At 35.8% G+C, this 23727-nt stretch overlaps 1 protein-coding gene across 1 annotated transcript in view; it reads left to right on the top strand.

The window, feature by feature from the left end:
* Nucleotides 1-23727, top strand: part of LOC149544931 (myosin heavy chain-like protein) — an 87063-nt gene that overhangs the window by 5698 nt on the left and 57638 nt on the right. Inside the window, exon 2 of the mRNA XM_089795476.1 lies at nt 11299-11377. Within this exon, the coding sequence (XP_089651602.1) occupies nt 11299-11377 (79 nt within the window). The remainder of the gene's footprint in view (nt 1-11298; nt 11378-23727) is intronic.

The following is a 23727-nucleotide window of genomic DNA, read 5'->3' as shown; positions in this document are numbered from 1 at the left end:
AATGTGCCTCCCCCCATGTGTACATCATGAGGAAGTGATGACTTCCAAATGATGTCACTTGTATTTGTAGAAGTTATTGACTGGTGACGATCTTACAATAACTTTATTGTTCTATTATGATGGATATCTTACGGTGTCTATGCAGATCATGATAGATTATACCTTGCATGGTGGATGTTTATATGGTAAGCATTATGAGAATGCGTGTGCACATATTGTATAAACATTTTTTGAGTATATGGTGAATGTTATGCAAAATAATGTTCTAGAGGCCATTACACAGAGTACATGGTGAATATCATATGACTTGATGTTTTAGAGGCCATTACTCATAGTACTTAATGAATATCTTGCATCTTGACATTCCAAAGACCATTACTCAAAGAGTATTTGGGGAATATTATACGTTAATATTCTGTAGACCAATATTCAAATGTGATATCAAAATGGTGAATATCATATGTTGATATTCTGTAGACCATTACCTTATTGAGTACATGGTGAGTATCAACTGTTGATACTCGGGAGACCATTACTTAGAGTATTCGGTGAATATCATATATTTTGAAGATCAGTACTCATGATATCAAATGTGATATCAAAATGTTAGATATCTTTTGATCAAAGATGCCCTTAATCTTGTTGACCTGTTGGATAAACCTATATATAAAAAATATATGAGATATAATTTATATATATAAGTTTATTGTTATGTGAGAGAATTATATATATATATATGTATATAACAATTGTTAAATTTTTATTATATTAATTATCTAACTAATGAATTAACACTACCCATTCATGGGACATGTCTCTTCATGGCTTGTTCTTAATTTAAATAAGAGGTTGCTGCTATTTGGAAACCACATACCAAAGACAATGGCAGTGATTACTACATTTGCAGCAATCCTCAGAAAAAAAACCAACAATTAGAAGCAACCTTGGACAAGGAGGCCATGAGGTTGACAGATGTACTTGGAGCTTTAGAAGGAAGCCAAATTAGCATGAATGCCTGATGTACCCAAATGTGGGGGATAAATCCACAGTTTATTACATTCACTAATGTTACTATAGAATCAAACACGTACATTTGCATATGATCCAAAAACATCTCATTAGTATTAACCTCAAAGTGAAGTCAATGGTTCCTTATAAGATCCTTTTGGTAGAGGTGGGCGTGTTTTTGGTTGAGGCTTCAACAATTATCTGATTACTAAGCTATTTTAAAAAAGTGTGAAATATGGATAAGCATCACTGGCCTAAATTGGTGGCTGATGAGGAGCTACTAGAACGCAAAAAAAACGTGGAAGAAACAAAATAGCAAGTGGTTGAACAAGTGGAATATTAATCCACAGGAGTGCCCAAACACCAAAATAGAGATAAAGAAATGGGTGTGAGAAATTCAGTACTGCCATGTGGACAAATCAGATAAGTAGGAAGAAAGCCTATTACATCAAAGAATTAATCACACATGGGAACATGGAGATAAAGAATATTTAGGATCTGCAATTAAAGGAAAGGCCAAAATTTAATTACTCAGCTAGGGTTCAACTATCATCATTTACTATGTGAAATTGGTAGATGGAGTGTTCCTAAAGAAGGGTGGGAGGAAATAATTTGTAGCTTTTGCTACAAGGAAGTAGTGGAAATGGAATGACACTTTGTCAAAGATTGTGCTGCTTATGAAGATATTCGCAACCAGTACAAGGATAGTCTGCAGGTGAGCGATATGAAGGAACTTTTCGAGTAGACAATATTATACAAGACAACTGGCTTCCTAATGCAGATCCACAACAAAAGTAACAACTTGGAGAAATTGCAACTGACTGCTTAACTAGCCTTTTGGTCCCTTAGATCAGTGGTCTCATGGATGTCATTAAAACCATTTCATTCATTCATTTAAGAATGCCAGCTTGCTGATATAAAATCAGATTACAATGTTTCCGTAATTGGTTAAAAAGTCTCTACAAATGCCCTAAAAGTATTCAGATCTAGCTTTAGGAGAATGCGAAATATAAGTAGAAGCGAAATTGGGAACTGCCCAAATTATTTGGGTGTCATTGTAGCGGTTGAAATATCCCAAATGGATATTTGCTTTGCTGCTGCTATAATGTTTAATTATATAAATTATATTTTCCTGTAGATTTTTCTTTGATCTTATAGAGTTAGATAGAAGTTGTAGAAGAATGTTGTTTCTTTTTGTATTTTTCAGAATATAGGTATTACAATGAATAAATAACAATAACTGATAAAATATAAGTGATAGAAATCATATGTAACAATACATACTAATCTGGAAATGATTCTAAAACCGTACTAAGAGAGTCTAATTTATTTCAAAATAGTATCAATACAGATGTACTTCAAATAAGGTTGACACCAGCTGAAGATGGGAAGTAGCTACATTTAAACAAGTTCAAATTATAAAACCCAAGCTGTTGCGATAAAACAACTCTAGTTTGCTGCAAATAAACACTCCAGAATTCCTCTCATAAGCTGCTATAAAGAAACGCCAGGCTGAACCAAAGTGGCCACCTTCTCTAAAAATCTATTGCCTGCAAAGTGTGACTGCAATACTAGAAATCGATCCCTTGCCTTGATCAAACAGTGTGCATAAGAACCTTCAAATCTGATCTTGTTGTGTGCTACGTGCCAACAAATCTGCTCTCAGCATGAGGGTTTGCGTTCTAGGTGAGGAATGCTCTTCTAGAGCAATGACATCCAAAATAAGTTGATAAAATGATAAAAGATACTCATCTCTAGGTTGCCTTCTCCTTATTTCCCCTCTCGAAGGCAATTTGGGCCCTAAAAGAACCCTAAAGTGGATTTCATTTGAACTTTATAATATAACATTATTTTCCCAATAAAGGTGTCCAAATAGAAAGAAATCATTACTTTATTAATGACAAATAGCTCCAAGCATCAACTAAGTCCCTGTAAGTGATAATCAAATAGTAGAGATTGAGCTCTTTCCAACAACTATCACACATAGGCAAATCGATCCAAATGGAGCTAGAAAAGTCCTTATTACTCTTAAATGGCTAAACACTTAGCCTTATTTAAATTATTAAAATGCTAACTTAGGAGAATATTTAAATATATTAAAATATTTCCCAAGTAGTCAAGGAACAACCCAAACACTTTCAAAATATGAAATTGAGTTTGTCACTGCCTGTGACTGATGTTGGACAATTGGGGCCAAATGGCAGTCTCACCCTCAAATTTAAGGATACTCTTAAAAAATAGGGAACACCCAAATCTTCTGAAATTCAGAGAAGGGGGTGATCTCATAGAACCTCAACTCTAGAAAATGTCACCGCCTCCTAAAAGGTAGGAACTGCCTCCTACAATCAAGGAACTACCTCCTAAAATCAAGGAACTGCTCTCAACTGATCTACTATTCCCTGTAATATCAAATCCGGATGCTGAAAACCTTGACTGAGTCTCTGATCACCATTGCCAGTGTATGACACTTCATAATAGGCTAAGTCTCATGTCACTGCTACTGCTAGACAGAGCTAAAGAGGGGACATGACAATCCTCCCCTCTTGGAGATGCTTGCCCACAAGCAATTGTGAAGTTGAATGCTGTAAAATAGTCTCACCCTCCCAAGTGGCGTCCTCTAGAGGGAGACCTCTCCAATGAATCAGATTCTCTTGAATCACCCTGCTTCTCAGTTGACGTTCCCTCTCTTTTAAGATCTCCTCAGGAACCAATGTCAACTTACCTTCCTCATCCAAGAGAGGTAGATCTGGAGATGGTATAATATGTTATCCCAGTGCCTTTTTTAGACATGACACGTGGAATACATTATGAATCCTATTGCCAGTGGTAACTGAATCTCATACGCAACCTCTCCAGTACGCCTGATAATCCTGTATTGTCCATAAAAACAAGGTTTGAGCTTCTCAGCTCCACCCCTTTTAAGGATATTGTGCTGGTAAGGTTGCAATCGTAGGTACACGATATCCCCCACCTCAAATATCTTCTCAATCCAGTGTCGATCAGTGTAGACCTTTTGTTGATTCTGAGTCTGTTGAAGATTCTCTTTGAGGAATCTCATGATGCCCTGGTTCTCCTGTACCCAATCCTGTGCCAAAGTAACCCTACTATCACTAATCGCCAATTCAATAAAAGATAGAGCATTGTAACCGTAGAGGGCTCTAAATGGAGTTATAGCAATCGACATATGATACATAGTATTATAACAATATTCACCCAAGTGCAACCAATGCACCCATGTCCTCTGTTGCGCTACTCTAATATAAACATCAAAATCTTCAAAGTGTAGCATCTCACCATGAATCCACTAGAGGAATGTATTATACATGTCGATTCCTGGATTCCAAACCAATTTAAAAAAAAAAAATGCAACATATTCATATTCCACTTGTTTGAATAGATGTGCAAACCCATATTGCCAATGTTTCTTTGTGAGGTCCCTACTAACAATCCTTGAACTTGATGCGTTCTGGGGAAATTGACAAAATAACATGCTTAACCACAGCATGTGACCCTCCATATCTCTCAAACATACAACCAACTGTTCCATTCTGACAAAAATGCCCAAACACTCCAAACCATGAAGCAATATATGGAAGTCTGTGTAAAGTGATGTATCTTGCGAATCAATACCTGGGTCCCATAACAAAACATATGGTGTACTATGTGTGATGTAGAATAACTAAATATTATCACCATCACTATCAAGTAACCCTTTGTGTATGTAGGACACCATAACTATGGGTGAGTAATATCTTGCATGCTAAAAAAACTATCAATAGTGGCCACCCTATCTCACTAGCATAACTCTGATCAGCAACACAAATGATATCAAACATGCTATCAAACCAATTCCAATCAACAACAACCATTCTCGACTCCATTGCTAACCTATAGGGGCACCTCTCAACACTCCCATACTGTTGAAAACCTAATGTGAACAGTGAAAAGCTTGGATGAGTCATAAGATCTCCACTAGGATGGTCACTAATCCTCAATGGATTGAAGAGTATAAAGTCACCAATCAGCAAGGTTATTTGTGCCCCATCAAGGAAACCATGAGGCCACCTCTTAACAGAAGTATATGCGCTATCCATGCCCATAAGGGACAACTCTTGAGTGGTCGGCCCACCAAGTGTATGCTCAACTTCACAATCATACTCCAAGATTGAGCTCCTCATATCATTTGTGCCATCAAGATCAAGAGCCTCCTCATCATCCAATTCAAAGAGCGGGTTATCTAAAATAAAATCAGTACTCATCTCGGAAAAGGGGTTATTAGAAATGATTGAATGTATGTCATCAACTTCTTCAAGACTATATGTAGAAAACTAATGAGAATGGGAAGTAAAATTGTTGCTATCCAAACTTAGAATTTTGGAATCTTCCTCTATACCTTCTTTGAAATCATCTTCTGTTTCCTCATTATTAATGGAACTACTAGTATAACTGGAACATCAAGTGGTTCCTCTTTCTCATTCACCTGGTGAATATGTTGTCTATCTAAATAGACTGTTGCAAGAGGCAAGTTTTCTAATTGAGTTGAAGTAGAATGTAGTAGACTCAGCTCCACATAGTGTTCCTCCCACTGATTTTTTGATTTTGTAGGGAAAGCATGGATTAAACTCCACTCTCTACTTAGTTCTTCAATATGATTTTCTGCCATGAGGAGAGCTACTTGAGAATTTCCCAAAGTTTCTCTAACCTTTAAAAGTTCTGAAATAAGCTGATCAATCTTCTCTTCTTTCCCCCTCAAAGCAATAGAGTAAATAACACTAAGGTCAATAAGATGATCTCTATTTGAAAGGAGGCTTAAGTAATTATTTTTCATTGCCTCCATGGCTGTCTTAAGCACATACAAATCAGAGATTGATGAAGTCCCTTCTTTACATTTATGTCTTCCTCAAGTTGGACCTTCCAAATGTAGCTCTCTACTAACTTGTGAGAACTATCAAAATGTGACAAGGCTGCAATGACCTTTTCTTCACCAACCTTTAGTTGGCTCTCCAAAACAAGCTTATGGACATGTGTAAATCCATAAGCAAAGGATGTGGATTGCCATTGAAGAGCAGGGCTCTCTTCAATATCCTCTTTTGATACCCCCTCAAGATCTTCATCTGGTAATTCCTCTTGTTGGTTATTGCTGGTCTGTGTTTCCTTTGTTAACTTATCTTCTCTCCCAATGCTTTCTTTTCTATCCTTTGATTCTTCTTTCCTTCAATGCTGCTGATATGAACTTTTGGATACCAAATCATCCTCGACATTTAGTATACCCATAAATTGTGTGAATGCAAACATGTCTTGTATCTCCTTAGGAAGAGAATGATACTGATGGTAGCTGCTCATTATTGCATCATTGAAAGCCTTAGAAGGAGGCCTCTTACTTGTACTTGTTGATGGAGATGAATCTTTAGAGCACCTATTTCTCATTCTAGCCATGGTATTGACCTGCAACTAACCCAAAAGGCTGGCAGGAACTAGGCTTTAATACCACTGAAATATTCCAAATGGATATTTGCTCTGCTGCTGCTATAATGTTTAATTACTAAGTCACAAGGTTCGGCGAATATCAAGCTTGATATTCGGATATTGCCGAATGTGAAACTTACCCAAAAAAATCGTTAAAATCCGCCGTTGATTCGGCTGCTACAAATGGACTTTCTAATCACAGTCGAATGCATTTGGAAATTTCCGTTTGCAGAGTTTGTAGGGTTTGGGCGTGCAAAAAAAAACCTATAAAATGCGGCTCGAACCCCAAACAAAATAACCTGCGAATGAATATTTTTCTTAACGCGTTTTTTGGTCTTTGATGTGCTGCAGCCGGCAACCCGCATGAAGCTTCGTCGTCCTCGGCAGTCGGCAACCCGCGTGAAGCTACAACGTTTTTTTTCCGGTAGTCACAACGCCCGTGAAGTTGCAGATTTATTTTTATCATTCGTATGTAGATTTATTAGTTTAAACTTTAAAACTCCAATTTAATATTACATGTTATAATATTAAATTTGTCCATAATTTATGACATTTGAAAATTTATTAAATAGCTCTCTGATCTTGCGTAAGTTTTTTTATAAAGAATAAATGGAAGACGATTTTAAAGTTGGGATTTAGATTTTTTGTAATATGTAAAAACGTTTCTATAGTTTGTATTAGTTTGTTTGTATTTTCTATAATTTAACTTTTCAATGTGTATTAATTTTATATTAAGTTTTATTTTTTTATATAGTTTTTAAATATAATTTGTATATAGTTTTTAAAAAATAATTTGTATATAGTTTTTTACATAATATAATTTGTATAAATTTTTTATTTCAATTAATATAGTTTTTGTAATCAATTTAATTTTTTAATAATTCTTTGTAATCTATTTTGTAATAGTTAATTAAATATTAGATTTATTTTTTAAAATTGATTTAAAATAGTGATATATTAATTTTTAATTAATATAGTTGGGAAAACTCTTAAAATATTAGTCCATTAGATATATATTAATATGTTTACTTTACTTTGCTTTGTAAGTTTATAATTTTTATTATAGTTTAATAAATAAATAGATATATTAGTTTATAATTTTTAATATTTATTATAATTTAATAAATAAATAGATATATTATATTATGTTTAATAAATTATAAATTTATATTTCAATTTTTAAATAATAGAATTATTAGTGTAAAAAGTTGACCTTTAACATGTTTAATTTTAAATTAACATTTTAAAATTATTTATTGAATTATTTTGTTTTAAAGTTTGAAATAAATTATAATAATATATTATTTTGTTTTTAATTCTACAGATTGTAATATGGCTCCCAACAAATCAACTTCGGAGGCATGGAAACATGTCACTAAAAATGGTCCTAATAAAGCTTAGTGTAACTTGTGTCCAAAAGTTATTACTGGAAGTTTAACAAGGGTCATGGATCACCTGCTTGGTATTACGGCAGGTAAAGGTGGAGGTGTTACTGCATGTCCAGGTGTGACCCAAGAGCTTAGAGCGATTTTAGAGAAAGAGCATTCATCTTCTATTGCTCAAAAGATGAAGAATGCACAAAAGAAACAAAGAATTGAAGACGTCCCTAGATTCACATCCACTATACCTTCATCTTCATGTCTACCTCAGGTTGTAAAGCCAACAAAAGAGAGTGGAACTCTGAATAGCTTTTGGAAACCATGTGAGAAACAAGTAGTTGATGATTTACTAGCTGATTTGTTCTATACTAGTGCAATTCCATTCAATGCAATTCCATTCAATGTAGCTAGAAATCCACTTTATCATGTTGTATTTCAAAAGGCTGGAGAGTTTGGCAAAGGGTACATACCTCCTCCTGCTGAGGCTTTGAGAACAACTCTCTTAGAGAGGCCAAAAGATAGAGTGACTGATAAATTAGTTGTGGTCAAAGCCTCTTGGAAGGTAATAGGGTGCACTATATTAAGTGATGGATGGTCAGATATCTGTCAAAGACCATTGATTAATATTTTAGTGGCTTGTCTTGAAGGTGTTGTATTCTTAAAGGTTATTGACACCATGAATCATAAAAAAACTTCTAAATATATATTTCAAATATTAGAGGAAGCAATTCTTGAAGTAGGGTTTGCAAATGTGGTTCAAGTGGTTACTGATAGTGCAGCAAATTGTGTGGGAGCTGGCAAGCTGATTGTAGAGAAGTACCTAGAAATTTATTGGAGTCCATGTGCAACTCATTGTTTGGATTTGTTGCTACATGATTTGGCAAAATTCCCTTGGATACATGAAGTAATTCATAGAGGAAGAGAAGTTTCGAATTTCATACGAAATCATCGTCACACATTGAGCATTTACAGGCAACATGCATCTAGAGAGTTGTTGAGGCCTTGCGATACAAGATTTGCTTCATTTTATATCACTTTGAGAAGAGTGGTTGAAGAGAAAGCAGCTTTAAGATTTGTAATTTGTTCCAATGAGTGGGAAAATTCGACTCTCTCAAAAAGTGGTAAGGGGAAGATGATAGAAGAAATTGTTTTAAATAGTAGCTTTTGGGAAAGTGGGGCAAAAGTTTTAAATATATGCGGTCCAATTGTCGACGTGCTCCGCATGGTTGATGGTGACACTTCTTGCCTTGGAATGCTTTATGAAAGCATGGACCGTTGCAAGGAAGCAATTTAGAGAGCACTAAATAATGTGGAAGCAGAGTACATAGAGATATGGGAGACTGTTGATTCAAGATGGAAAATGATGCACACTCCTTTACATGCAACAACTTGCTATTTGGAGCCTAAACTGTTTCACATTGATAGACAAGGTGATGCTGAAATTATGGCAGGGTTTTATGAAGCCATTAGTAGATTTGAACCAGATCCAACAATTGCATCTCTAATTAGAGAACAATGTTGGAAATACAGAAAAGCGGAAGGGATGTTTGGAAGAGGAGCAGCCAAATATGATATGACACGAGATGAAGTACTTGGTTATAGATGGTGGATGAGCTATGGGGCAGAAACTCCTGGACTTCAGCGATTTGCCATTCGAATTTTGAGTCAAGGAGCAAGTTCATCAGCGTGTGAGAGAAATTGGAGTTGCTTTGACCACATCCATTCCAAAAAGAGGAACAAGTTGTTGTCCGGAAAGTTGGGAGATCTTGTCTATGTTCGCAACAATTTAAAATTGCTTATGAACAAATCAACAAATGAGTCATCTTCACAACAACAAACTTTAGAAGACACAGCAGTACTAGATGCAGATGAGCCAGACTTTTTTGAGGAAGAATTGGGTAGTGATACTGATGATGATGCTACACCATTTGAGCCAAGTGCTTTTGATGACTTCGAGCTTTCTTGAAGCTATGAAGTCTTGACTTTTGATTGTACCTTTACAACAAAATAATATCTTTGCTATTGTGATTACACATGTTTCTTATGTTTTGTAATCAATAAATGTCTCATCAAGCTTATGAAGTTGTGAGATCTATTTAGCAATTTTTAATATTTTGATAATTGATAAGATATATTACATACATCTAGAAAATAATTAAAATTGTATAAAGCGAATTTAATTCAAATTTTTACCCGAATTTTTACTCTTTCCCAAACTTCATTCGAATTTTATAGTTGCCGAACTTGAATTCGAATTCGAACCTTGTGACTTAGTTTAATTATATAAGTTATATTTTCCTATAGGTTTTTCTTTGATCTTATAGAGCTAGACAGAAGTTGCAGAAGAATGTTGTTTTTTTTGTATTTTTTAGAATATAGGTATTACAATGAATAAATAACAGTAACTGATAAAATAGAAGTGATAGAAACCATATGCAACAATACATACTAATCTGGAAATAATTCTAAAACCATACCAATAGAGTCTGATTTATTTCAGAATATTACCAATACAAATGTACTTCAAACAAGGTTGACGCCAGCTGAAGATGGGAACTGGGTACATCCAAACAAGTTCAAATGATAAAACCCAAGCTATTGTGGTAAAACAACTCCAGTCTGCTGCAAATAAACACTCCAAAATTCCTCATGTGAGTTGCTATAAAGAAACACCAGGCTGAACCAAAGTGGCCACCATCCTATTAATATTTTATTCTTTCATTACTATTTATTATTAAACCCCATTTCAAAAAGGGTCCATTACAATACTGCCTTTTCTGTAAAGAATTCATTGAAATCACTGTTGTGAATATCCATGTTTGCTTTCTTCTTTCTTGAACAAGGCTACCTTTCAACAGACAAATGAATTTTCACTAGCTACATGATTTGACTGATTTTTTTAATTCAAAACAATACCAATGACCATCATTATTAATTTGCTTGCTATTGTTAATCCGTATTGCCATCAGCACAGCATTTCCAGATTCAGATTTAAGAAAAAAGGACAAAGGAGTATGTTTTCCTTGTTAAGTTTCAACCAGGTTTTGATTGGTTTGCTTGTAAATTATAATCACTAAATACTCCCTAAATTTGAAAATTTAAAACAACTGCTATACTTTTGTTTCGTTTTATCCATTCCAATCTGTCCTTGTTAAAATATGGATTATAAGGAGAAAGGCCATTCCCTGCTTACTGAAATGATAAATAGGTTCTGGCATAAAATGAATAAAGTTTACGTAATATTATTATCCCCTAATGATAGATTTCTGTTGTGTTCTTTTATTCTTAATATAAGATTCTGTTTCATATTTTTTGCTCATTTATTGGTTTTGCAACTTTATTTGCCATAATTACTGGATTTCTTTCAATTACATACTTTCTTGTGATTTTGATTTTGACATGTATCTTAATCATCTCCATAAACCTTGTGTGTGTGGAAACTCAGTTGGAAGAAATCCGGCAAAAAAAGGCAGCAGATAGGAAGGGATCTACAGTCATTGAGCATAGGAATTCAAACTCACACGGTGTGTAAATTTTCTCTTTCTTTTTACGACATGCAAAGGTTCCAGATTACTAGATTAGATTACGGGGGGTGCTATAAGATGCTATTGGATAATTTAGAGTAGCAATAATCTGCAAAAAAATCGCAATTGTTCCCTATCAGTCTCAAATTCTAGAGCTCCCTTTTGGTGAAAAATTGTTGGCCTGATTTTCAAAGATTTTTTGCAAGTTAAACTGTAATAAATCATGTTAAAATCTCTAGAAAATGACAAAAACATGTGAAAAATAGTTGCAACAACCTGGGAAACTCTAGAAATACTCACAACATTACCGAATCACTTAGAAATACAGCTAATTCAAGGACTGAATCAAAGTCAGTGTGAAATCAGTGGGGAAACAATTTTTTTGTTTTTCTCCCTTTAATTTTCTTTCTTATGGAAAAACCTAAATGAAGGAGCAAGAGGAACATTGGCAGTCATCAGCCGAATTTGAAAGAGGCTTAATCAATTGAATGTGGAAATTACTATTGAAAGTAGTAAATTTCATATATTATTACAATAATAGATAGTCGTCTATTATTAGTTAATGGTTATCTATTGTAAATATCTAGTTAGCTTTAGTTAGCTTTTGTTTTTTAGCTTTCTCTGTTAGAATAGAATGTTTCTATTCTTTACGATCCTTTTCTAAGGAAACATCGTTTTATTCTTTTGTATAAATTGACCTTTCGGTCTCTGTTAATAACAAGCAAGTATTTACCAATTATTTCCGTAATATGGTATCAGAGCCTGGACTTTAAATTTTTCGAAAATTTATAATTTCTTTCGAAATTATCTGCTCCAAAAATTTTGAAATTCTTTCTAGTTTTTCATGGTTTTTTTTCTTTACATGCTTCAAAAATACTTGACATTGGCTAGGGTTTTAAGAAACTAGTGTCTGCAAAACCAGTGTCTGCAAAAGCGCGTTTTTTCCTCTAGTTCGGAACTGGACACATTTGCAACTCGCGATTTTTGAAATCCTTTGCAAAATCATGACTTCCATCTCAACAATCATAGGTTTTTCGTCCTCAGATATCTCAGATTTCTAGAGTTCTGTTTCAAAGATCATTCTGTTGTTGCTGAGGCTGTTTTTTGACAAATTGTGGCATCCATTCACGTTTTTTCGAGCGTCTGTCAATTCGCAATTTTAAGGGTGAAGAATCTGCTCGTTTAGTGTCTAATCTTCCTTGTCTATATTGTCCATGGAAAAACGCCTCACTTCTGAAGATCTCTAGTTAATCACTTGGTAAAGATCTCTACCGAGGCCCTCTGACATATGCATGTGTTTGACCCTCACAATATATATATATATGGTCTCTAAAACATGGATCCTTCTCTGAGTCCCTATTTGGGAAAACTCAATATCTAATTTGAATGTCTTTAATTCGTAGTTTCTCTCTAAAGAAACTAGACTTTTATTCAAATTTTTAATCATCTTAATTGAATGTTTTATTTTGAGTGTCTCTCTAAAGAAACCAAACATTTTGAATTCTTATTCAAATTCTTAACATCTTAATCGAATGTTTTATCCTGAGTTTCTGTCTAAAGAAACCAAACATTTAGATGTTTTCTTAATATTAGGTACCTTTGTTTAAGTTGTCTTGGTCGGGTTGCAAATGTTAAGTGTTTTTTGTGATACATTAGCTTATCTGCTTGACCTTTCTTCCTGTGTGATGACCATGGTTGGGGATGTGAGCAGAAATTGCAGTTCCTGGTGAATGTTATTTGCCAGCAACGTGATAGCTTCCTCTGTATGCAAATTCGGCTCTAGCTCTTTCCTCGGTCTGGTATGTACGTTGTGTTTGTCTGTGAGACTTTCTATTGACATGTGAGGGCTTCCTTTTGATGGGCAACGTTCGGTGCTGAGATACCTTCGGCTTTTGCTTAATGCGTAGTGTCTTATGGTGCTGGGAAATACCTATAAATATTGATGTTTCCTCTTAATCCCTGCTTGAATCCTTCTGCTAGTGTCCGCTTGAATCTTCTCCCGATTTCCATACCTTCCCTCTTCCTACCTTCTTCCAACATTCGACGTATGGTATATACGACTGCTTTTAGCAGCAAGTCGTGTCTCTTAGGAGTCAATTAATGTATTAAAAATACTGATTCATTTGTTATGTTTGTCAAAGATTTTAAGTTTGTATTTTATTTTATTTGTTCATTAGAATTTAATTATTTATTATTTGTAATATGAATTATGATATTACTCATTATTTGTGTTTTCTTATTCAAACAATTGTCACAAAATATGTTTAATTACATTTATTGTTCTATTACTTCTTCGTTAATGATATTTATTACAAAAATATGAATTCTTGTGTAGGAAATTGCACGGGCTATCAAAATCTCTCCGTCTCAATTTTGCTTGTCCTCAAGCAACTTGAGGGATTATTCTTTTTCCCAAGTAGCATCTTCAACGGGCAATCCTTTCCATTTAATTAAGAATTCTTTCACAGTTCTATTTCTTAGTGCCTTTTCTCTGGTATCCAAAATTATTTCCGGTTCCAACCATAGTTGTCCTTCGTCATCCAGAGAGCGAAGTTCTACACAGGGTGTTACATGTTGGCCCAAAACCTTCTTGAGTCTGGATACATGGAACATATTGTGGATTTGACTATAGCTAGGTAACTCCAATCCATGGGCGGCTTCTCCAACTCTTTTGATTACTTTGTATGGTCCATAGAATCGAGATTTGAGTTTCTCGGTTCCATTCTTCTTAATAGACGATTGTTTATAGGGCTGTAGTCGCAACTACACTAGATCCCCTTCCTGGAATGATTGCTCTACTTTGTTCTTATCTGCATATAGTTTTTGTTGATTTTGGGCAATATGTAAATTATCCTTCAGTTCTTTAATGATATCAATATTTCTTTGAATGGACTCCTGTTGGCTAGGTACTCTGCTTTCAGGGATGGTTAGGCTTCCAAATGTCGCTGCTTCATATCTGTACAATACTTTGAAGGGACTCATCCTTATGGACATATGATATGTTGTATTATAGCAATACTTGCCCAAGTTTAGCCACTTGATCCAAGTTGTTTGCTGTCCTGTGACATAATTTCTTAGATATCCCTCTATCTATTTGTTTACGATCTCAGTTTGACCATCGGTTTGGGGGTAATAGCTGGTGCTAGGAGTGAGTGAAGTCTCAGCTAGTCTGAATAATTCTTGCCAAAATTTACTGAGGAACTTGCTGTCTCTATCACTTACAATGTTCTTGGGTAATCCATGGAGACGAAAAATTTCTTTAAAGAACACTTCCGCAATTTGAGGTGCTTTATATTCCGTAGAGACGGGAAAGAAGTGTGCAAATTTTGTGAGTTTGTCTACCACTAGATGATGCAATCTCTTCCATGAACCTTTGGTAACCTTCTTATGAAATCCATAGATATACTTTCCCATTTTTGATTTGGAATAGGTAATGGTTGAAACAACCCTGCAGGGTGTGATTGCTCCGCTTTGTTTTGTTGATAGATTCTACATTCTTGTACATATTTTTGTATGTTTCTTTTTAATCCTTTCCAAGAGTATTTTTCCCTTATCTATTTATACGTTTTGCAGTATCCAAGATGTCTTGCCAAGGGATTGTCATGAATTTCCTTGCTAATTATCTTTTCTACTTTAGATTTTGGAGTCAAATAGATCCTTGCTTTGTAGAAGATGAGGTCATTAGAGATCTTAAAATCTCCATTGGATATCTTCCATTCCATTACTTCTGTTGCAATTTGATCCTTTGCATAATCTGCTATTATATTCTCTTTCCAATCTGAAATGCATGAAATATGGTTGATGTGGGATCTTCTGGATAAGGCGTCTACTGCCCCATTATTCACTCCTTTAACATACTCTATGTCAAAATTGTAGGCTTGAATTTTGCTCACCCATTTCTGTTGTCGGTTGTTTAGATCCCTTTGATTTAAGAAGCGTAGGCTATTATGATCTTTTTTTGACTATGAATTTTCCACAAACCAAATATTGTCGGAACTTTGCTAGGGCATGCATTATCACCAACATCTCTTTATCATAAATTGAATAATGTCTTTCAACTCCGGTGAGTTTATGGCTTTCAAAAGCTATAGGGTGTTTCCTTTGCATTAGTATTGCCCCTATTTTGTCTCCCGAGGCATCACATTGTAGTTCAAATGGTATGGAGAAATCGAGTATTGCCAATACTGGGCATGTACTCATAATGACTGCTGTTGTACCCTTGTCTAGATCTGTATTTGAAAAGTAAAACTCTGCATCAATTTGTTAGTATAAATAAAAAATGTATGAAATTCACATTGGAACATGAAATTAACAATGTAAAGACTACCTTGTATAACCAATTGCTAATCCTTTGGAAGAGACTCCTTTCAAATCACTCAACCCTCTAATGGGAATTGCTTCTTGATTAAGTAATCGTCATAAAGGATTATCTAACTAAGGCCTCTTGGGATCTCTAGTTAATCACTTGGTAAAGATCCCTCCTCTACCAAGGCCCTTTGACATATGCATATGTTTGACCCTCACTATATATATATTGTCTCTAAAAAATGGATCCTTCTTTGAGTCCCTATTCGGGAAAACTCAATATCTAATTTGAATGTCTTTAATTCGTAGTTTCTCTCTAAAGAAACTAGACTTTTATTCAAATTTTTAATCATCTTAATTGAATGTTTTACTCTGAGTTTCTCTCTAAAGAAACCAAACATTCTGAATTCTTATTCAAATTCTTAACATCTTAATCGAATGTTTTATCCTGAGTTTCTCTCTAAAGAAACCAAATATTCAGATGTTTTCTTAATATTAGGTACCTCTGTTTAAGTTGTCCTGGTCAGGTTGCAAACGTTAAGTGTTTTCTGTGATATATTAGCTTATCTGCCTAGCCTTTCTTCCTATGTGATGACCACGGTTGGGGTTGTGAGCAGAAATCACAGTTCCTGGTGAATGTTATTTGCCGGCAATGTGATAGCTTCCTCTGTATGCAAATTCGGCTTTGGCTCTTTCCTCGGTCTAGTATGTACATTGTGTTTGTCTGAGAGACTTCCTATTGACGTGTAAGGGCTTTCTCTTGATAGGCAATGTTCGGCGCTGAGATAGCTTTGACTTCTGCTTAATGCGTAGTGTCTTATGGTGCTGGGATATATTCGTAAATACTGATGTTTCCTCTTAATCCCTTTTTGAATCATTCTGCCAGTGTCCGCCTGAATCTTCTCTCGATTTTTGTGTCTTCCCTCTTCCTGCCTTCTTCCAACATTTGACATATGACATATACGATTGCTTTTAATGACAAGTCGTGTTTCGTAGGAATTGATTAGTGTATTAAAAATACTGATTCATTTGTTATGTTTGTCAAAGATTTTAAGTTTGTATTTTATTTTATTTGTTCATTAGAATTTAATTATTTATTATTTGTAATATGAATTATGATATTACTCATTATTTGTGTTTTCTTATTCAAACAATTATCACAAAATATGTTTTATTACATTTATTGTTCTATTACTTCATTAATGATAATTATTACAAAAATATGAATTCTTGTGTAGGAAATTGCATGGGCTATCACACTTTTTGACCTGTAAACACCATTTTTTTGTTGTTTTCCACTTCCATGGTTGTAAACTGCATTTTTTTCGAAACCCTAAATTGTGAACTTGAATTTTTTTTTATCAAAGATTCGTGGTGGGTTTTTCGAGAGCTCAATTGGGTTGTGGTCCGTTTTTTTGGGTACCTCAATTTTCATGCCTCAATTTTCGAGCCTATTGTCATGTCCCCATTTTGGAGGCAATTTGATTTAATTAATTTAATTAATTAGGTTGTCCAAAATAATGAATATTTTATGAGGATGACTAATTAATTATTTTAATTAAATAAATAAGTGGTATTAAGTTAATTATTTATAAAGTTATCAAATAAATAAATATTAAAAGGTAACTTTATATTTAATTAATTTAATAAAGTGACTTGAATTATAAAATATTTTATAAAGTCACTTAATAGATAAAATAAAATAATGTTCTAGAAGCTTCTAGAGAAAGTGGAGGAAAAAGAATAAATAGGCACTCCGGGCTTCATTCTAATCATCCAGATTTGTGTTGTTGATGTTGATGTTTGTTGATGTGCATTGTGGAGCCTAGGGTTTTTGCAATAGTCACAACTGGCCATTGAGAACGAAAACTCTCAATTGGTACGCAATTTTGAGGGTGTGAAATATCACTTGAATTATTGCAGCTGGGAGGAAGATACTTCAATCTTCTATTTGTGCCACATTGAGAAAAAATATTTGTGGCCATTGAGAACGAAAACTCTCAATTGGTACGCGATTTTGAGGGTGTGAAATATCACTTGAATTATCGCAGCTGGGAGGAAGATACTTCAGACTTCTATTTGTGCTACATTGAGGAAAAATATTTCAGTTCGAAAAAGCAGTTCGAAAAAGCAGGCCGAAAAAGCAGTTCGAAAAAAGCAGGCCGAAAAAGCAGTTCGAAAAAGCAGGCCGAAAAAGCAGGCTGAAAAAAGCAGGCCGAAAAAGTAGTTCGAAAAAGCAGGCCGGAAAAGTAAGTTCGAAAAAAGCAGGCCGAAAAAGCAGTTCGAAAAAGCAGGCCGAAAAAACAGAACCGAAAAAGCAAACCGAAAAAGCAGCTCTGAAAAAAGCAATCCGAAAAAGCAGTTTGAAAAAGCAAACGAAAAAAGCAAATCCGGAAAAAGCAAGTGGAAAAAGCAAATCGGAAAAAAAAAGCAAGCAGAAGGGGAAGCATTGAAGGAAAATATTACAGCCATCCACAATCAAGTTCTTCACTTCTCATTTGGCATATTTTCTGAGAAATGTAGGTTTTCAGCTGAGTACAAAATATAGCTTCAGCACTTCACTATTTTCATATTGTACTTGTCTTTGTTTGCCATTTGGCATTATTGGTATCAAAGGAAGGCTAGGATTTTGCAATTGAAAGAGCATTGTAATTTTTAGACTATCTATATTGCAAATCTAGAGATTGATGATCAGCTTATTAGTTTGCATGCCAATTGTTTGACAAAATGTCAATTGGCTGTAAGTTCTCTTTTTGGCATAAATAATGTTATAATTTTGCATACTTAGTGTTTATATTAATGCCACTTGGTTGTAAGCATAGTTGGAAAACTCGCCAAAGGCAAAAATTCGCCAAGCCCCCCAAAAGTTTAATCGGGAAAAACTCGGCGATTTAAAAAAAAAACTCGGGAACTTAAAAAAACTGCTGAAATTTAATTAAAAATACAATTATTTTGCAAAATTTAATGAGAAGATGCATCTAATAAGTTAATTAAAGAGAATACAAAAGAAACAAGCAGAGTTTAGATATATATAAATGCACAGTGCGTACAAAATTGCATTCTCATGTGGAATGCTCATGGTAGGAAGCAAAATAGTAAATAGTTCTTGGCATCAAACAATGCAGCCGAGTTTTTAAAAAGAAATCGCCGAGTTTTTAGTAAAAACTCGCCGAGTAATCGGCGAGTTTTTTCCCAACAGCCGAGTTTTTATTCCTGCGAGTTTTTCTGGGATTTACTCGCCCAGCTTAAATACTCGGCGAGTGTTTAAAACTCGCTGAGTAATCTGCGAGTTTTCCATCTATGGTTGTAAGTGCATTAATGCCATCCTAGGTTGCATCCAAAGTATTTGTCATAGTTACTAATTGCTATAGCTGCATTTTGCAAGTAGTTTAAGTCACATATATGTATTGAATATTGCCAAAATTAGTTGCACATTCATACTAGGTCATTGTTTAGACAATCTGGAGTCTTTTTGTAAGCATTCTTTTTGATGCAAATCGAAACAAGAGGCATTGCAGCAATCTGAAAAGTTATATCAGTCATATGACCCCTTGTATGCAAAGTGTTTGACAAAATTCTTCGAGTCTTCAATCAGCATTTTAAGGTTGGATTTGAGCGGGGTTATTACAGTGGTATTAGAGCTTGCTTGCAAAGTGTTTGACGAAATGTCAAACAACTGAAGTATAAAGATTTTTGGTGTTTGAAGAAGTTATAGCTTATTGGGGTTATTACAGTGGTATCAGAGCAGTTTTCTTGCCATCCTGTGGGGTGAGAACTGACTTACATGAGTGATCAACACTCTACTTTATCCAGAATGGACAGGTACAGTACAAAGTCTCTCAGGACAGAATCTTGGACAATTGATAGACACAGTATCCAGAGTCGGAATTGTGGAAAGGATGGCTATTCAGACATTCGAGATGAACTTAGGAAAATAAGGCATAACATGTCTAAATTGTTGGTTAAGCACCACCATATAAATGACAGGCTGTCCGACCCAGCTAAGGTGGATAAGTCGACTGGATTTCGATTGGGCAAATCTTCTCGCAAAGATTGACTGATACAGTGAGAGATGTTACTAAGAACCTTAATGAGGAGTTCGAGAAACAAGTTTGCAACCAGTTAGAGGTTTCAGTTCAGCCACAGGAAGAAGTGGTGAAGGATATTACGCTGATGGATAGTAACTGTCAACTTGGTACTCAAGTTGAGACAGTTGTATACAGGCTGCCAAAGGGTGATGTCTCAGGTACTCAGGACGGTTTGGTTCCAACAGGCAGTGACTACAACATAGTGGGTTCAAATGATGATTATGAGGATGTTGTTGTGCATGATGGTGAGATACTTGGTAGAGATGAGCAAACATTGAGCATTCATGACTTTGCTAAGAGAGAGTACCAGGCACAGTTAGATGCTTCGTCACATGAGGATGGTAGTACTTCACATGATTTGTCCAGCCAGCTGAAGGTGAGCGAAGATATTATTGTGACTTCATTATCTCATCATGACAGGATGCGGGATATGATAGAGGATCACATCCGGATGATTCAGTTACAGGGTAGACACAAGGGAATTCAGGCGAAGTCTTCTTGTGTTGACTTACAGGCGATTAGGGAAGGAATGGGAACGATGAAGTTGAGTTATTTACATCTTCTATCAGACCGTGACCATCTTCTTAGACTTGTCAGAGACTATTCAGATGCCTTGAGGAGGAAGGAGGAGGAAGTTGACAGGCTTTCTCGCGAGCTTGAGGACATTCAAGCTTCTTGGATGAATACTCCATTGGCATTACAGGACTGGGAGAGACATGGGAATGAGCATGGCATGGAGCTGAGCTTAGTTTCATCTTGCACTCCTAATACTCAGTTTTCTGCGGCAGGCGGATCATATGTGGTCGTTGATAATGTTGTGAGTTCATCTTGCATTTACATTCAGGATACAGGGAAAATGTCAAATAGGTATGTGGAGTTAGTTGGTATTAGTCATATTACTCAGGTGAGGAGTTTGCTTGAGTTACCAGCTGATTCTAGTTTACAGATATGGATTCGAGATTGTTATATTGGCGTTTGGGATTCAGTCGACTGGAGATCTTTATCACTTTTTGGTAGTAGTGATTGTTTGGGTGATATCATGGATTTGATTAGCAGATTGCACGGTGTTGTCTTTTCTTGTGCCAGCAGCTTGTTCGATGTTGGTATTAGTTTTTATACACCAGTGTTGGGCTTTGTTCATATATCCAGTCGACCATTCTTGCTGGAATGTGTTGATGATCTTTCATATTTGGCAGTGTGTACAGATGAGTCCCAGGATCATATTGGCATTGATGACATCCGGGAGGATGCAGTGGGCAGTTTTGAAGACTTAGTTTCTTTGGCAGTTTCTTGTGGTACAGAGGAGTTGGACAACAGTGCTACAGTTTTTGATACTCTGTATGTTGATATGAGCTTTGGAGTTGATTCGCAGGATATGGATGGTAATACTCTAGAGACCAGTAACTTTGAGGATACTCCTTTAGACAATGCGTCAGAGGAGGTTTGTAGGATACAGTCTAGCCAGTGCCATCATGTGTCCAGTCAGTTGAGAGTTAGTGAGCTAGACATTGCTATCGCTTGCCAGCATTTCAATGCTGCTCGTCAGTTGTTAGCAGTTTATGGATGGGGTTCTCCTACTAGTGATGAGCAGGGAGGCAGTTATTTTTCCTTGACAGAGATCCACTCTTTATGGGAGGCTATTCGGATTCTGAGACAGAATTATATGCAGCTGGTAGCTGACAGAGATTATCTTATGGAGTGGGGGAGTACAACATACGATGCATTATTGGCCAAGGAAGATGAGGTGAGTGAGCTTACTCAGCAGCTCGAGGTGACTTCTGAGATTCTTGAGAGTACACAGTTGGCTTTGGAGGAGTCACAATTTCATTTGGCTAAGGTGACCGTGGAGTTAGAGCGACTGCAGTCTTTACCAAATTCTGTACAGTCACAAGCTGTGGTGTCTAGTGATTCGAGGATGTCCATGGTCGAGATTGATAGTGGAGATGGGGATGCATCCATCCTTGATACTAACATTGGCATATCGGGTTCGTTCCCACTAGAGTCAGGTTCAGTTGAGTTGGGTGCTGTAGCAGATTGTTGTGGTATGCCTAACATGGTGGTGGCCTCTAGTACTGATGGCACGGAGACTAGAGATGTTGTATCAAAGATCATGTGTGATGTTGGTGAGCCGGCAGTTGGCATGGTTCCTGCTAGTAATACTACTCCCTTGGCGATGTCTTCGAAGGTAGTAGTCAGTTGCAGCTTGGTTAGTGATCGATTGCAGTTTGAGCCATTGATTGAGATTGGCGCATTCTATCGGCATTACACTGTGAGGTATGCTCATCAATTTACCTTTGATGACCATGTTGATGAGATGATGATACAGAGATGTACTTTGGTTCCTAGTGCTTGTCATCAGTTATGGGACGGTTTGATGCCTTGGGATGAGAGTTGTGATGGGCATGACATGGCGATAGGTTTTGCGGTTGACAACTTGATAATACATGACTTAGAGCAGGAGTTTGGGAGTGATGCTTCAGTGGTTGTAGTTATTGATTCTACTCCTTTGGCTATGACATCTCCCGACTTAGTTGGTGATCAGTCACAGTGGGTTGTATCACTTGTTCATGGTGAGTTGTTGACTGAGGTTGGTTCTTTTTATCAGCATTATACTGCAAGGTATGTACATCAGTTAGCCTTTGATCCTTGTGTTGAGGAGTTGATGGCAGGCAGATTTGGTTTGGGTTCCATTTCTTGTTGTTTATCTTGTGATGTCTTTTCGCCATCAGCAGTGCATGGGAGTTATGGTTATGAAACAGTGGCTGTTGATCTGCAAAGTTGTGTTGACTGCAGGAGTTGTACAGTGTGTGGATTCGCCATACTTGGTACAGTTTCATTCGGGAGCGTTCACCATTGTTGCAGAGTTGGATTGTACATTCTGTATAGGCCAGTGGGATGCGTTGATGGTATTTATTGTGTTGGCAGTTTGATTTGTCCAGTTTACTTGGGTTTTGATTTTCTAAGAGTTTGTGTCTCGTGGGTTTCTGACTATGGCAGTTGTGATTTTGGAGTTTGGTTGAGCTGTAATTGTCAGTTTGATTATGGATTCCTCTTGGTTATATTGCAGAGGATATTGCAGGAGCCTGTGTTGATTGATAGCAGTATAGTACATGACTACATTTGGGATCCAGGCGGATTGATTGGTTTATTGTTCAGCCATTGCTTGGGGACAAGCAATTTTAGGAGGCAATTTGATTTAATTAATTTAATTAATTAGGTTGTCCAAAATAATGAATATTTTATGAGGATGACTAATTAATTATTTTAATTAAATAAATAAGTGGTATTAAGTTAATTATTTATAAAGTTATCAAATAAATAAATATCAAAAGGTAACTTTATATTTAATTAATTTAATAAAGTGACTTGAATTATAAAATATTTTATAAAGTCACTTAATAGATAAAATAAAATAATGTTCTAGAAGCTTCTAGAGAAAGTGGAGGAAAAAGAATAAATAGGCACCCAGGGCTTCATTCTAATCATCCAGATTTGTGTTGTTGATGTTGATGTTTGTTGATGTGCATTGTGGAGCCTAGAGTTTCTGCAATAGTCACAACTGGCCATTGAGAACGAAAACTCTCAATTGGTACGCAATTTTGAAGGTGTGAAATATCACTTGAATTATTGCAGCTGGGAGGAAGATACTTCAGTCTTCTATTTGTGCCACATTGAGAAAAAATATTTGTGGCCATTGAGAACGAAAACTCTCAATTGGTACGCGATTTTGAGGGTGTGAAATATCACTTGAATTATCGCAGCTGGGAGGAAGATACTTCAGACTTCTATTTGTGCTACATTGAGGAAAAATATTTCAGTTCGAAAAAGCAGGTCGAAAAAGCAGTTCGAAAAAAGCAGGCCGAAAAAGCAGTTCGAAAAAGCAGGCCGAAAAAGCAGGCCGAAAAAAGCAGGCCGAAAAAGCAGTCCGAAAAAGCAGGCCGAAAAAACAAAACCAAA

The sequence above is a fragment of the Cupressus sempervirens genome, chromosome 8, assembly GCF_028749045.1.
Source record: "Cupressus sempervirens isolate cs-2001-9-10 chromosome 8, ASM2874904v1, whole genome shotgun sequence".
Lineage (NCBI taxonomy): Eukaryota > Viridiplantae > Streptophyta > Pinopsida > Cupressales > Cupressaceae > Cupressus > Cupressus sempervirens.
This window is presented reverse-complemented; position numbering and strand designations above follow the sequence as displayed.